Source organism: Nilaparvata lugens, chromosome 11, assembly GCF_014356525.2.
Source record: "Nilaparvata lugens isolate BPH chromosome 11, ASM1435652v1, whole genome shotgun sequence".
NCBI classification, from domain to species: Eukaryota; Metazoa; Arthropoda; class Insecta; order Hemiptera; family Delphacidae; genus Nilaparvata; species Nilaparvata lugens.
The window spans coordinates 37,057,273-37,071,223 of NC_052514.1; the positions used below are offsets into that span (position 1 = coordinate 37,057,273).

The 13,951-nt window shown below is 36.1% G+C and overlaps 1 protein-coding gene across 1 annotated transcript in view; it reads left to right on the forward strand.

Moving 5' to 3' along the window:
• LOC111051876 (midasin-like) overlaps nucleotides 1-13,951 on the forward strand; it is a 629,562-nt gene that overhangs the window by 600,345 nt on the left and 15,266 nt on the right. The window contains exons 39-43 of the mRNA XM_039437291.1: nucleotides 1,744-1,995; nucleotides 4,750-4,886; nucleotides 5,938-8,118; nucleotides 9,542-10,797; nucleotides 13,202-13,551. Of these exons, the coding sequence (XP_039293225.1) occupies nucleotides 1,744-1,995; nucleotides 4,750-4,886; nucleotides 5,938-8,118; nucleotides 9,542-10,797; nucleotides 13,202-13,551 (4,176 nt within the window). The remainder of the gene's footprint in view (nucleotides 1-1,743; nucleotides 1,996-4,749; nucleotides 4,887-5,937; nucleotides 8,119-9,541; nucleotides 10,798-13,201; nucleotides 13,552-13,951) is intronic.

A 13,951-nucleotide genomic window follows, 5' to 3' on the forward strand; every position in this document is an offset into this window, starting at 1 on the left:
AATCAGCGCATCTACTATTTCTTTGAGTCGGCGGTAAGTCGTAGGTCCCCACGCACTAGAAAGGTTTGGTTGGGATGGGTTTGGTGAAATTAGTTTTTCCTTTTGCATTGGAGTTTTGAGTGTTAAACAATGAATTGACAGTTGTCACAGAAGATTTCTTTGAAATGTTTAAAAAAAATAGTGAAAACTAAGAAAAAGTGAAAAATACATGATGTGTCCGTTAGAAATAATTACCATAAAATCAAATCTCTGTAAATAATAAAATGTAGGTGGAGTGTGATTTTATTGTGATTACTTATTTAATATTCATGGCACGGGAGTGAATTTTAATTCTAATTACGGCGTGCTGATTTGCAGAATACCTGCAAACTCTATCGCCTCTACGATTTGAGTTAATTCTCATCCATTTATTATCCATGACGAACTGCAAGTAATAATTCGTTTTGAACTCTTTTCAACGACACTACAGTCTAATTGACCGAGCGAAGTGAGGTCTAAGATTCAAGTCGACGGTTTGGCATTTCTCTTAATGTTTGAATGTTTATATGTTGCGCATTTACGGCGAAATGCGGTAATAGATTTTCATGAAATTTGACAGGTATGTTCCTTTTTAAATTGCGCGTCGACGTATATACAAGGTTTTTGGAAATTTTGCATCTCAAGGATAATATAAAAGGAAGAAGGAGCCTCCTTCATATGCCAATATTAGAGTAAAAATCAGACTATAGAATTATTCATCATAAATCAGCTGACAAGTGATTACACAGATGTGTGGAGAAGCCAGTCTATTACTGTATTAGTATAAGGTCTATGGTTTCAATCAAAGACATTAAAGAGGTATGCATCTTTAAGCTGGGTTTACACCAAAGTTATTAACAAAATGTTGATAACTTAATCCTTATAGATTCTATTAGATTGAACGCAAGTTGACAAACACACATGTTCATCATGTGTATGATAAGTTATGTTCAATCTAATATAATCTATAAGGATTGAGTTATTAACATTTTGTTAATAAATTTGGTCTAATCGCAGCTTTAAGATTTATAATTCGCTAATTCGCAGCTTTATAATCTATAAGGATTGAGTTATTAACATTTTGTTAATAAATTTGGTCTAATCGCAGCTTTAAGATCTTTGGTTTCAATATTCGGGTTTGCAGTCATGGTATTATTATGCGTGTCCATCAGTATCAATATTCTCACATTTGAAAAAACTAATTTAATAGGTGATTAAAAATAATCACATGAACTAAATAATGCTGAAGAAATTATAATATTTTTGATTGAAAAAAATTAATTTTCATTTGATGGAAAGATTATCACGGAACTGGATGAATATTATATAAATTCTAGAATAGAAATATATTCTATTCATTGTTTAAATGAATATAAATATTAATAAATTATGGAATACAAATTCAAACGTGAACTGATTTTGTTAACATTTAAAACAGTTGACATCAGGTACTTGTGGATGACAATACTGCGTGAGGTCTACTGTTCACAGAGCTACTAGTATCTTTGAATATTAGTTATTAAAACTAGTACTCACCACAGAGAATTCCTCCTACTTTGTGTACTCACTGAGAAGCGTTTCCTGATTTTTAGAATCCATTCTCAACACTCAAGTTGATTGTTTTGATTATTGTCGTAATTTCGTTCAGTAAACTGCATTGATACTTTGATTCGCGTTTATAAAATATTGTGTTGATTGATTTATTATTTGATTTTCGGTTCGCAGGAACTGCAAGACTCGAGTAGCAAACTACGTCACAGACAGTACGACTTCTACAACGACGCGCACATCGGGGAGAGCCGTCAGTGCTTGTCGCTGCTCAGGTCGCTGATGGAGAGGGTCCATCAGCTGATGCTGGAGTGGCCCGACCACCCCACGCTCAACCAGATCAAGGTCCTCGTCGAGAGGATAGAGGCGTTCGACGCGTGTAGCCCTGTCGCTAGGTTCCTCACCGGGCTGGAGTTGGTGCTCACTAAGGTTAGTATTGATTATCTAATCTTTAATCTATATATATAAAAGCGAAATGGCACTCACTCACTCACTCGCATAACTAAAAATCTACCGGACCAAAAATGTTCAAATTTGGTAGGTATGTTCAGTTGGCCCTTTAGAGGCGCACTAAGAAATCTTTTGGCAATATTTCAACTCTAAGGGTTGTTTTTAAGGGTTTAAAGTTCGTCTTTTAGCATGTATATTCTTCTTCTCCCAATCTCTTAATTAGAATTGAAATTTCCATATCATATGTTACTATAGAACTATAATCTAGATAGAGTACCTCTTCGAAACAGTTGTTAACTGGCAACTAATTAATAATTTTGTCAGGTTGGCATTAAGTTGAGTTGATTTTGTTAGGTTGGCACCAAGTTGAAGATTTAAATGCATTTATCGCGGAAAAATTGATTGGGCACTGCTACTTCAATCCTGGGAATATTATATTACTAGCCGTCAGGCTCGCTTCGCTCGCCATATCTGTTTAGCCAGACGTTTAGTCTGGACCCCCGACTGGATTGTCCTAATATAATATGATAAAAATGAAAAAATGCAGGCGAGCGAAGCGAGCCTGCTGATCTCATTCTTGGACGATCCAGTCGGGGGTCCAGGGGGCGGAGCCCCCTGGCTAGACGGATATGGCGAGCGAAGCGAGCCTGACGGCTAGTGATTTATACAATTAGTACATCATCAAAATGATAGGGTCGGAAAATAAGGTAACCTTGTGCTATACCTCTCCCAAATTCAGATAAGGTCACACCGTAGATAAAGGATAAGCATCAGCTATATTTCTTGTCTCTGATTACACATAGTCCGAAATAGGTTAAGTCTTGTATAGTGAGGTCCACGTTATAATGGCAGTGATTGATTATCAATGGTATTGCTATCCTTGTCTATCATCCAACAAAGCGGATGGCGCTATCTCTTTCTCGGTCTGCTCTGTTGCCAGATCGTCTTTTAACAAAGTAGAATTAATGATTATTTAACAAAATATTTTATCTTAGTTATGAATATTCATTATGAAATTATTGAAAAATATAATTTCTTGCTTAATAAAATATAATTGATTATTTTAAACGAGAATGAACCGTTACATCAATAAACCTACTAATAAAAACAATATAGATAGATAGATAGATAGATAAAGAATTTATTTTTCACTTCAAAAAACAATACAAAATAAGATAAAATTAAATACATCGTCAACAATCAATAACATAGTTCATAATAATCCGAAAATTCTTAGGCATAGCCGAAGCCGTCAGCCGGAGTTGATAGTTATTTAATCTATATCTCATCCTTATCTTCTAGTTTTTGTCAAAGTTCTCACAGTAGGCTACAGAGTGATAGATAAAATCTTGAAGAACCCTTTACTTTTTAAAAACTTCAATATAGTTCAACAACTAGTTTAGACCCTATTTAAAGTTATTTAAAAATAAAGGGTACTTCAAGATTTTTATATTGTTTTTATTAATTTGTTAAAAAGTAGCCCAAGTGAGTAAATTGTTCTTATCAATAAACATGTATCAGCTACCGTCTTTAGACAAGACAGAGGCTTGGCAACGTTGTTCTCCTATCTTTCTCCACTGTCATTATACCGTGCACCTTAATATAGATAGGGTTACACGTAGTCCGAAATTGGTTAAGTCTTGTCACTTCACAAAATTGTCAGTCCTTGATTATTATTTACACAAAGTAGATTTTCAAATTTAGTACAATCTAAAATTGCTGATTGAATTGGTATTTATTGAATGCTGACAATAAATAGTGTGGATAATATAGTAATAATAATAATAATAATAATAATAATAATAATAATAATATCGAGTGACCTGGCTGGCTCAGGTCTGGTGTCAGAGTTTTCAGGTCGCAACTGATCAATTTCAGGGCCTCTGACATGACCGACGACTGCTTTTTAGGCAGCCGGGACCGACGGCTTAACGTGTCCATCCGAAACACGGGAGTGGCCCGAGATAAATATCTTGCCCGGGCCGGGATTTGAACCCGGGCCTCTGAATCATAAAGCCAGTATCTGATCCACTCGACTACGGCCACTCCGATAATATAGTGAGTTCCACGTTTTAATGGCAGTGGAGAAAGATAGCAGAACAACGTTGTCGAACCTCCGTCTTATCAATGCCTTCTATAGACGGTAGCTGATACAGGTTTATTAACTGTTCATTCTAGTTTAAAATAATCAATTATATTTCATTAAGCAAGAAATTATATTTTTCAATAATTTCATAATGAATTTTCATAATCAAGATGAAGTATTTTGTTCATTAATTATCAATTCTTCATTGTTAAAAGACGATCTGGCATTAGAGCAAAGCGAGAAAGAGATAGCGGTATCCCCTTTGTTGAATGAAAGACAAGGATAGCATTACCATTGCTAATCAAACACTGCCATTATTACGTGGACCTCACTATAGTTGATGGTAAAAATGTAGTACAGAATATTAATTAATCACAAAAATATTTCACTCCATATTTCATTATTATAACTTTATGCAGTTTTGTAGTACTTTACGACCATTTCTTACTACCAAAGACTAAGTAAACAGATCTGAGAGACAAGGATAGCAATACACCATTGCTAATCAAACACTGCCATTAAAACGTGGACCTCACTTAGATCGATGCCTTGTGAATACTCTTTTATTGAAAAAATGTTAATTCCTTGTATTTATCCTCTCCTGCTCTGTGTTTTTTTTATTAAATTTATGTTGATTTGATTTGTAGGTGCGAGAATGGGAGGAGAATGCGCACTCTGGTGTGTCACTGGCCAATCACATGTCAGCAATGGTCAGACAGGTCATAGCCTGGCGCAAATTGGAGCTGTCTTGCTGGAAGGGTTGTCTCTTCGCTACCAGGAATAGGTCAGTCACAAATACAGTGATAATCATACTTCAAATCCATATTAGTTCATGATATTTTTCACACTTTTTACTTATTTGACTTGCGTCAATGATAATAGTAATCACTGTATACAGAATTTACTAGTAATAGTAATATAACAAAATTACTAATAATAGTAATAAAGTATACAGACAGTAAATACTGCCCCACGAAAGGTTTTAACAGCCGAAGAAAAATAGTGAATATAAGAAAATTCCACTAGGCATTTTTGTTGAAAATTTAATGTAGGATCTATGGTTTCCGGCTGCGGCTGTTACACCTTTCGTGGGGTACTCTGTATACTGTAATTTATTGTATTATTCATGCAATACAGTCAATATTATAATAATGATATTTGTTAGAATAATTTAAAATTGCAAGTTGATCAATTCATTTGTTCATAAGTGATGATGCGTCAAACGTGTACTTCCTATACATGTATGGCATGTATAAGCCAATTCCTTCCTTTATTATAGATATAATTAATTATTATTATTAAACGAAAATCCACATTGAATGCTGTAATTTACCAAGAACACTTCTGCTACTGCAAATATTGACAACAGGGTAAACAGCTAGATGGAAATTCGATGAACGATGGAAATTCGATTTGATAGATACTATTCAAATTATTTGTAAGCCAGGGAAACGAACCCAGTACCTCCCAATTGCCGGTCAGGAATGCTTACCCTTACACCAAACTGACAATCTCTGGATAGTAGGTATCTCTAGATGATAGTATCTCAGTAATTGTAAATAGATAGAGCTCTTTAGATTCTTTAGAATTATAGATATATTTGTAAGGAGAGCCTTGTGTCATCTACAATTTACTTATTCATTTATTCAGTTTTATTTGGGTGTCTGAATCAGTTCTTATTACTGTCTATTTATTTACAGGAGGTACACTAAAAAAACTGGAATCGGCAATTAGTGGACCAGACATTTACTTCTATTTTTCTATTCTTAACTATTTTTTCACTCTGTGACTAATTCTTGAAATGTTTTAATCACAAGTATTATTTCATTTTTCAGATTGAAAGGCGAAGTCAGCAAATGGTGGTTTCATCTCTACTCTCTAGTGGCCGCTTTCCTGAAAACCAAATCCTCGCCAGACGATCCAGAAATAACTGAAAAAGTGGGAGAATGCGAACTAGTCAAGGCGCTCCAATCCTTCATGGAGAAAAGCACCCTGGTCGAATACGGTCCCCGGCTGGAACTGTTACTCACATTTCACTGTCACAGTTCCAACATGATCGAGCCCGGCCACTGTCAGGCTGCCAGTATCTTCTGGAACTGTTACTGTTACTACAAACAGTTCGAAACGGTTGTTGAGATGAAGATAAAAGAGCTAGGAGCGCCTGTCGAGAAGAAACTGGTCGACTTTGTGAAGATTGCTAGATGGAACGAGATCACATACTGGTCGGTGAAAGAAACCGTTCAAAAAACTCACAGAACTCTACACAAGTATATCAAAGAGTATGAAGGTGTGTTGAATGAGTCGGTTTTGGGAGCCCTTGTAAAGCTAGATTTTGTTGGTGACAAAAAGATCCACGACACGAAATTTGAGGTGAATCCTGCACATTATGTGACTGTGAACCCTGTGAAACCCAACGATTTTGGGTTGGAAGTGTTTATAATGGGTGCGGAGATGAGTATACTGAAAAAAGCGTGCAAGTTTAGCAAGTTGACGATACAAAACATGAGGTACGGGGATTTGATTGGAGTTGTAGATGATTTAGTCGCGGAGATTGTGAAGACTACCCAAGAATTGAGTAATTTGGAGGTGGATCGTAGTTTAGTGAAGGAGAAACAGAGAAGTCAGGCGAAAAGTTTCCTGCAACAGAAACGGAAAGCGTTGACGGATCTGTTCAGGGTTTTGTCGGATATTGGGTTGAGTTATCGTACAGGGTTAGTTGTTTGTCCCGATGAAGCTACAGTTCTGGAGGAGCAATTTGTGGTGGCCCCACTGAATATCGAGGAGGCACTGAAACAGATTGACAGACGGGACGCTGATAAAGATTTGTTGGCAGTTTGGAACGCGGGAGGTGAGAAACATTTCTGGCACGCTATTGCTAGAACTGCGCAGCTGAAGAAAACCCTGCGGAAACCTCATAAAGAGATCGGGCCACCGATTATTGAGAGGTGCAAGGGTTTCACAAACCACCTCATGAAGATAACGGTCGATGAGAAGAAGTCACTGACCGAAACTGTGACTTATTTATATCAAATGCGATGTTACACAAGGTTGTTGGGGTCTGATGTACACTACACCGATTATAAACATACAGAGGTTCTAGTTCATTGTCAACATGAGCTACAAAACCTTCTCAACGATTGTGTCTACTCTCTAGAACAGTTCAAGGTGTTGTTAGATGCTTGTCCTGTTCCGAAAACATCACTCACAGAGGAGGATACAGTGTTGTCGAATACTATGTTGGACCACACGTTTTTGGGACCGATGATATTGGCGAATAAGGGTGACACAGTGTGGACCAATGTTTTGGGAAAAGTTGAGCTGCAGATCAGTGCTGCAAAGTCGATAGTGGGACGCATCGAACAGGCGAACCGGTTCGAGAAGTTCAGTGAAACCCTGAAACGCACTGATTCCAGTGATGAGAGTGGAGCCAACATACCTAGTTTCCTAACTAGAGATAAGTTTGTGGTGTTGAAGGATAGTGTGCCGAAACTGGTGAAATTGGTGGCGGATCTTAACGAGATAAGAGGTATGTTTGATTTGAAATTGTCGATGGCATCTAGAAACCCGTTTGTCGATTTCCTATCTCGGTTGACTGAGAAACTCCAAACGATTCTAGATAAAATAACAGTTCATACTGAGCTAGATCAACCCAGCATACCAACAGCTAAAGAACAGTTGAACCTGATCAACAAACAAACACTGGAGGAGTTTGCAAACAAGACTGATGATTGTACAAGCAGTATACTGATTGCAATTCAGGAGTTATATAAGAAGTATGGCAAATCTGGTGAGGCTAAAAAGAGTACGGAGACCAACCAGGAGAAGGCTAAACAGAGTACGGATGGCGACCAATCAGATGAGAGCTCACTGGAGGAAAATCATTTGAAGTCGAAAGTTGTGGAAAATATTGGCGAGGATGTGAAGAAACTGAATTTGGCTGCTGTGACCCGTTACATTGAGGAGTTACTGGAAGAATTGGCGATCATGGAAGGACATGATAGGATTGCTTGCAAAAGGTAACTCATTTTGATTTTCTGCCATTTGATTTATTCATCTAATGTATAATTCACAAACAAAATGTATCGTCAATCGTCGAAAATGTATCTAATTATGTATAATGATACTGTATCATTAATTATGACACTGTTTCATAAATCATGATACTGTATCATATTATGATTCTGTATCTTGCTACATGATACTGTATCATATACTATGATACTGTATCATATATCATGGTACTGTATCATGTAGCATGATACTGTATCTTATATCATGATACTGCATCATGTATCACCAAATGTCTCGTATTTTTCATAGTAGCAGTACTAAAATTACAGTGTATTTAGAACGTTCTGAGTTCCGTTCCAGAAACAAAATTCACGTTCGATAAGATTGGAATTCAGTAGAATATTTTTGTTCACAAAATTCATCAACAATCCTTTATGACTCAAGTTTATTTTATTTTTAATTGTTTTATCATTTTAAAGTTTAAGTACGCAGAGTAGAGTTGATTTTTTAAAGGTTGTTGTTCAATATGACACATTTTATGAAACTATATAAAATTTACTGAATTTGCATTTCTTTTTTATTTGAAAGGAACATAGCCATGCTATTAGAAATTACACATAATAAAGATAGAACATTTTTAATCGTATGATGTACCAAGGAAGTTTCGAATTAGTTTGATCATTTTTCATTTTTCTAAGTTGTTCAAACATCCAATATTATTATTATAGGCTACTAAATTATACACAATATTATATCAAAATATTAATATTATATCAATAATATTATAATACATTTGAAAAAATATTTTCATTTATAACATTTTCAAATAATTATAACCTTTAAACAATTGAAACTGTTTGTGCACGATTGGCTGGCAAACAATCCTTTTTATAAATTAAGTGAATTTTATGAGAGCAGAATCAGCATACCTTAATTTCTTCAAGTTCTTAAGAACTAGCTGCTTAATTTTGTAATATGGTCTTTGTTATTGGTAATATTTGGAAATGTAATCTAAATAGCAATGTAATAGTAACAATGTGTCTCTCAATGTGTGACTGTCTATTTCATGTTCAATTTGTGTGACTTTGTCTTGTGCTTTTTTGGCTGGCTGACAATAAAATTGTATTTATTTATTATTTGAACATCTCAACAACGCAGCAAGCTGAGCAATAATCAAAATAATTATTCAATGCTCTCGAAATCAGTAACTAGCATCAAACTTTTATAAATATATACAGTTTCATTATAGAAAAAATTTACAACATTTCTGATAAACGTGTTAAGTTTATTCAATTATTAAATTGTGATGCTTATTTATATTTACGGTTTTATTATACCTATTACTGTGAATGTCAGCGTAGTATTTATGGATGACATTAGTTGTTTATTTTACTGTTTTTAATAGTTAATTTGTTTTGTTTTTCTTAGTTTATTGGAGCGATGTTGCCCGCTTTTCGACCAATACCTACTTCTGGCCCAGTTTGTGGTGACTCATCAGCTGTCAGCCTACAGAGTTTCATCCAAGCTATGCTCTGTCCTCTCCTCCTTGTTCGTGAACTTGTCGCAAAAAGGATTCTGCACACCCGAAGACCTCGCCGACGAATTAGACGAAGATGGAGGCGAAAGTGAAGCGAAAGGAGGAATGGGTCTGGGAGAGGGAGAAGGACAGAAAGATGTGTCCGATCAGATAGAGAGCGAAGACCAGCTGGAAGAAGCGAGACCGAAAGGGGAGGAGAGAGACGAAGAGGAGAAAGAGTGTAAAGAAGAGGAAAAAGGTATAGAGATGTCGGAGGATTTCGGTGGGAAGCTACAGGATTTGGAGAAGGATGAGGAAAAGGATGGAGAAGAAGAAGATGAGGAAAAGGAAGGGGAAGAGCCTGACAAAGAGATGGGGGAGACGGAGAAAGGAGCTGAAACTGTAGACCAGGAAATTTGGGGCAGTGATTCGGATGAAGAAGAGGAGGAGGGGGATGACAGTGAGAAGAAAGAGGAGGAAGGAGACAGTGGGGAGCAGATGGGTGAGAAAGAGTGGGGAGCGAAAGAGGATGGAAAGGAACCGAAAAGTGATGATAAAGAGGGAGGTAAGAATGACAGGAAGGATGAGGAGAAGGATGAAATCAACGAAATGGAGGAGAAGGAGGGGGATGATGACCAGGTTGATCCTTATCATAATAAAAACCAGCAACAGATGGATCCAGAGGAATTCGATTTGCCTGAAGATTTAAATTTGGATGACGGGGAGGCGAAAGATGACGAAGATAAAGAAGAAGGAGGAGATGAAGAGAAGGAGAACCCGTTCGATATCGATAATATGAAGGATATGGATGAGGGAGGAGAGGAGGAAGAAGAGGAAGAGAAGAAGGGTGGTGAAGGGAAAGACAAGGAGAAGAATATTGATGAAGAGGAAGAAGGTAGTGGGGGAGAGGATGATTTAAATTTGAACCTGGATGAAAGTGAGGAGGTAGAGGAGAAGGATACGGAAGAAGGAGGGAAGAAGGATGAGAAGAAAACAGGTGAGGAGGAGAAAGAGAGGAGTGTGGAGGAAGGAGAGGAGAAGGAGGAGGAAGAGGCTAAAGCGTCGGAGGATAAGGCGGCCGTGGAACAGACAGAGAGAGCAGAGGAGGCGGCTGGATCAAAGGATGAGGTGGCGGCGGCTCAGGATCAAGCCAAACCTGACGAAGGAGGTTAGTTTCAAATTAAATTTAAACAAAATTTATAAATTTATACTTTTGAATTTCCAATTTATACTTTTGAAGGAGGTTAGTTTCAAATTTAATTAAAAAAAATTATCAATTTATACTTTTGAATTTCCCATCTTAACTGTAAACTGTTGTTCAATAATCTAATAAGTATGGAATTTCTCTTATAGAAGTGTAGGCCTACTTGTAAAAGTGAAATTTTGTACTTATCAATCATAGAGGTGAATTTAATGCTATTTAGAGTAATTTCTGATGACATTGTGGAGCTACGTATAGAAGGACAACACTGATATAATAATATGTTGTCAATTCCATTTTCCTATTAGAGCATTTGCCCGTGATTTGGTATCCTCTCACATTTCCAACAGTACTATTGTACTATTGAGAATTTATTATTACAAATTTGATAGGTGAAGCCAGAAAACTACACTCCAGTGCTTGAATATACAGTTGAAATTTACAATATATGATAGTCAGATGATGATTAATTTATTAGCGATTATCATAATAATTATACAATCAATATTTGCAGTAGCAGAAGACTTCGGGGGTGATTTACAGGATTTAATTTGGATTTCCGTTTAATAATAATCAATAATTATAAATAAATGAATAATCATTTTATTTGTTCATGGACTAGGCATACAAATACAGAGATACGGTTAAATAGAGATACATGCGCAATATAATTATTCTATAATTCCAACATTAACATTCAATAGAAATGAAATACTGAAGTAAAGTGTCAGTTCATGAGAGAGTACGATTTCACTCTTTATGTCTCTTATTAATTTTTTTATAATTATAATTTTTTTAATGAAATATTCATATTGATTAAAACTTTTACAATATTTCCATTAATAAATAAAACCTTAGTTTAAATAATGAAATTAACGTTTTGGTAGAGAGTTAGTGGGGAGGATATTTTTAATATTCTTTCCGAAGAATGGACATTGATATGTCCAAAGCTCCGCCAATTTATGTAGATGCATAACAATATAATTATTATTTATAGTTATTATATTACAAATTGCTTTTTCATATAATATACAGTTCAATAATCATTTTCTTAGTCTATATTATGTAAATTCATCTATAATTTTGCTGTATTGTAAGCTATTGTATATAAGTGTATAAGCCAGTATTATATTGTAATCTACATAAATAAAGTACTCAATCAATCAATCAATTAATGTATCCATTGTATGTGGATTATCAAACAATCAAGAATAATAGAATACCGCTGCATAACTGAAAATAACATGAAAAATTGAATCAAGACAACAATGGAATAATTACAATTTAACTAAAATGCTTGAATAACACAAGAATATAACAATTATTATTCAAACAATACTTCAAAGCATATTACCAACTTTACAGGTACATTTACATAACAAATAATTTATCCTATACTATTAAACGAGCAATTTCTGTTTATATGTTCAGATGTTTAGATGTTTGGATGTTTATATGTTTGTATTTCACCGGATCTCGAAAACGGCTCTAACGATTCTCACGAAATTCAGAACATAGTAGGTTTATAATATAAAAATTCGATTGCACTAGGTCTCATCCCTGGGAAAACTCGCTGAAGGACATTAAAAGGATCATTATTATTTATCCTTGGAAAAACAGCTGATATTAATTATTTCATCGTCTGTTGATGATGGAAGTGAGTGAGCGTGTTCATGTGTGTGGGACTGTGTCAAATTTATCTCAGCTGTTGAACTTTTGTAATCATCCATTCAGGTACTTAGTGCGGGTTACAAAAAAGCCGGGTTATTTTTAATTGTGATTAATTGCAGTAGATCTATCTTTTTGAAATGGTCTTCTCTGATTTGGTTTACGTGAAATTAATCAGGATTAAAATTTAACGGGCTTTTGTGAGCGAAATTTTTGCTTTCCTCTGGGAATTAAACTTAATTTACTGTGATAGAAAATTCTTGTATGAACTATGAATGTTATTATAATTTCTTCTTTTTTAATAAATTTGTTATGCTTTTGTACTCCAGAGCGAAGCTGGGTCCCCGATATTTAATTATAAACTTCTTTCCTACCTATAATAATTCTTAGATATCATTCATAACTCATGGTTTTAGCGTCGGCATGGCAGGAGGCTGTCCGATTGGCTGATTATCAGCTGATCCAGCTGTTAAACCTCACTTCGCATTTTTCCTCATTTCATTTTTTTTATTTAGCGCGCATGTCTCAGCTGTTAGTTCGAACGACAATCTCAATCCGCCTGAAAAAACGCTGCGTATGGCTTGGCCCTGTCATTCCAGAGACCCTGAAATTGATCAGTTGCGACCTGATCAATTCTCGTGATAATAGACTTGAGCCAGTCAGGTCACTCGACATTTAATTATTCATCTATTTTATTCTTCAGGTGACGAAAAAGAGCCAGGAGTGAGCGAAGGAGCTGAACAGGAGGGGGTGGGACACGCAGAACAGGAGGAGCGGAGCGCGGGCCACGGGGGTGTCGCAAAGCAGTCCCAACGCGACCCAATCCAGTCGCAGGGTCGTGACCAAAAGCGGCAGCGACAGGGCGACAGCGACGAGCGACACACGCTGGCCGACCTTAGCGAGCCTGACAAGAAGAAGGTGAAGACGATCGATGCTAAGGAGGAGGAGCAGTCAAAACAGGAGGAGGAGGGGGTGGAAATGGGTGAGGAGGAGAAGGAGGCTGATTTGTATCAGCATATCACCGATGCGTCTAAGAGTAAACAGGATGTTGAGGTTAGTCATTATATTTATTTCATTTATTTGTTACAGGCAATAAATTATATTATTATATATACAATCTACGATTACAACTGGGATTAACACAAAACCGCTTCAAATCGCATAGCGTGTTTAACCATAGAGAAACAATAGCATAAGTAGATATCCCATGGTATAGGGCGTTTATGTCGCAACTTTTACTGTTATCTCAAGCCGATTACTAACGATTATTGTCGATTTTTACTGTTTTGACAGGGTAGGAGTGTATGAACGGCACAATATGAGAGACTACCAGCGTCATAAAGCTTCACAGGAAAGAACTACGTGGACTATCAGCTTGAGATAACAGTAAAAGTTGCGACATGAACGCCCTATACCATGGGATATCTACTTATGCTATTGTTTCTCTATGGTT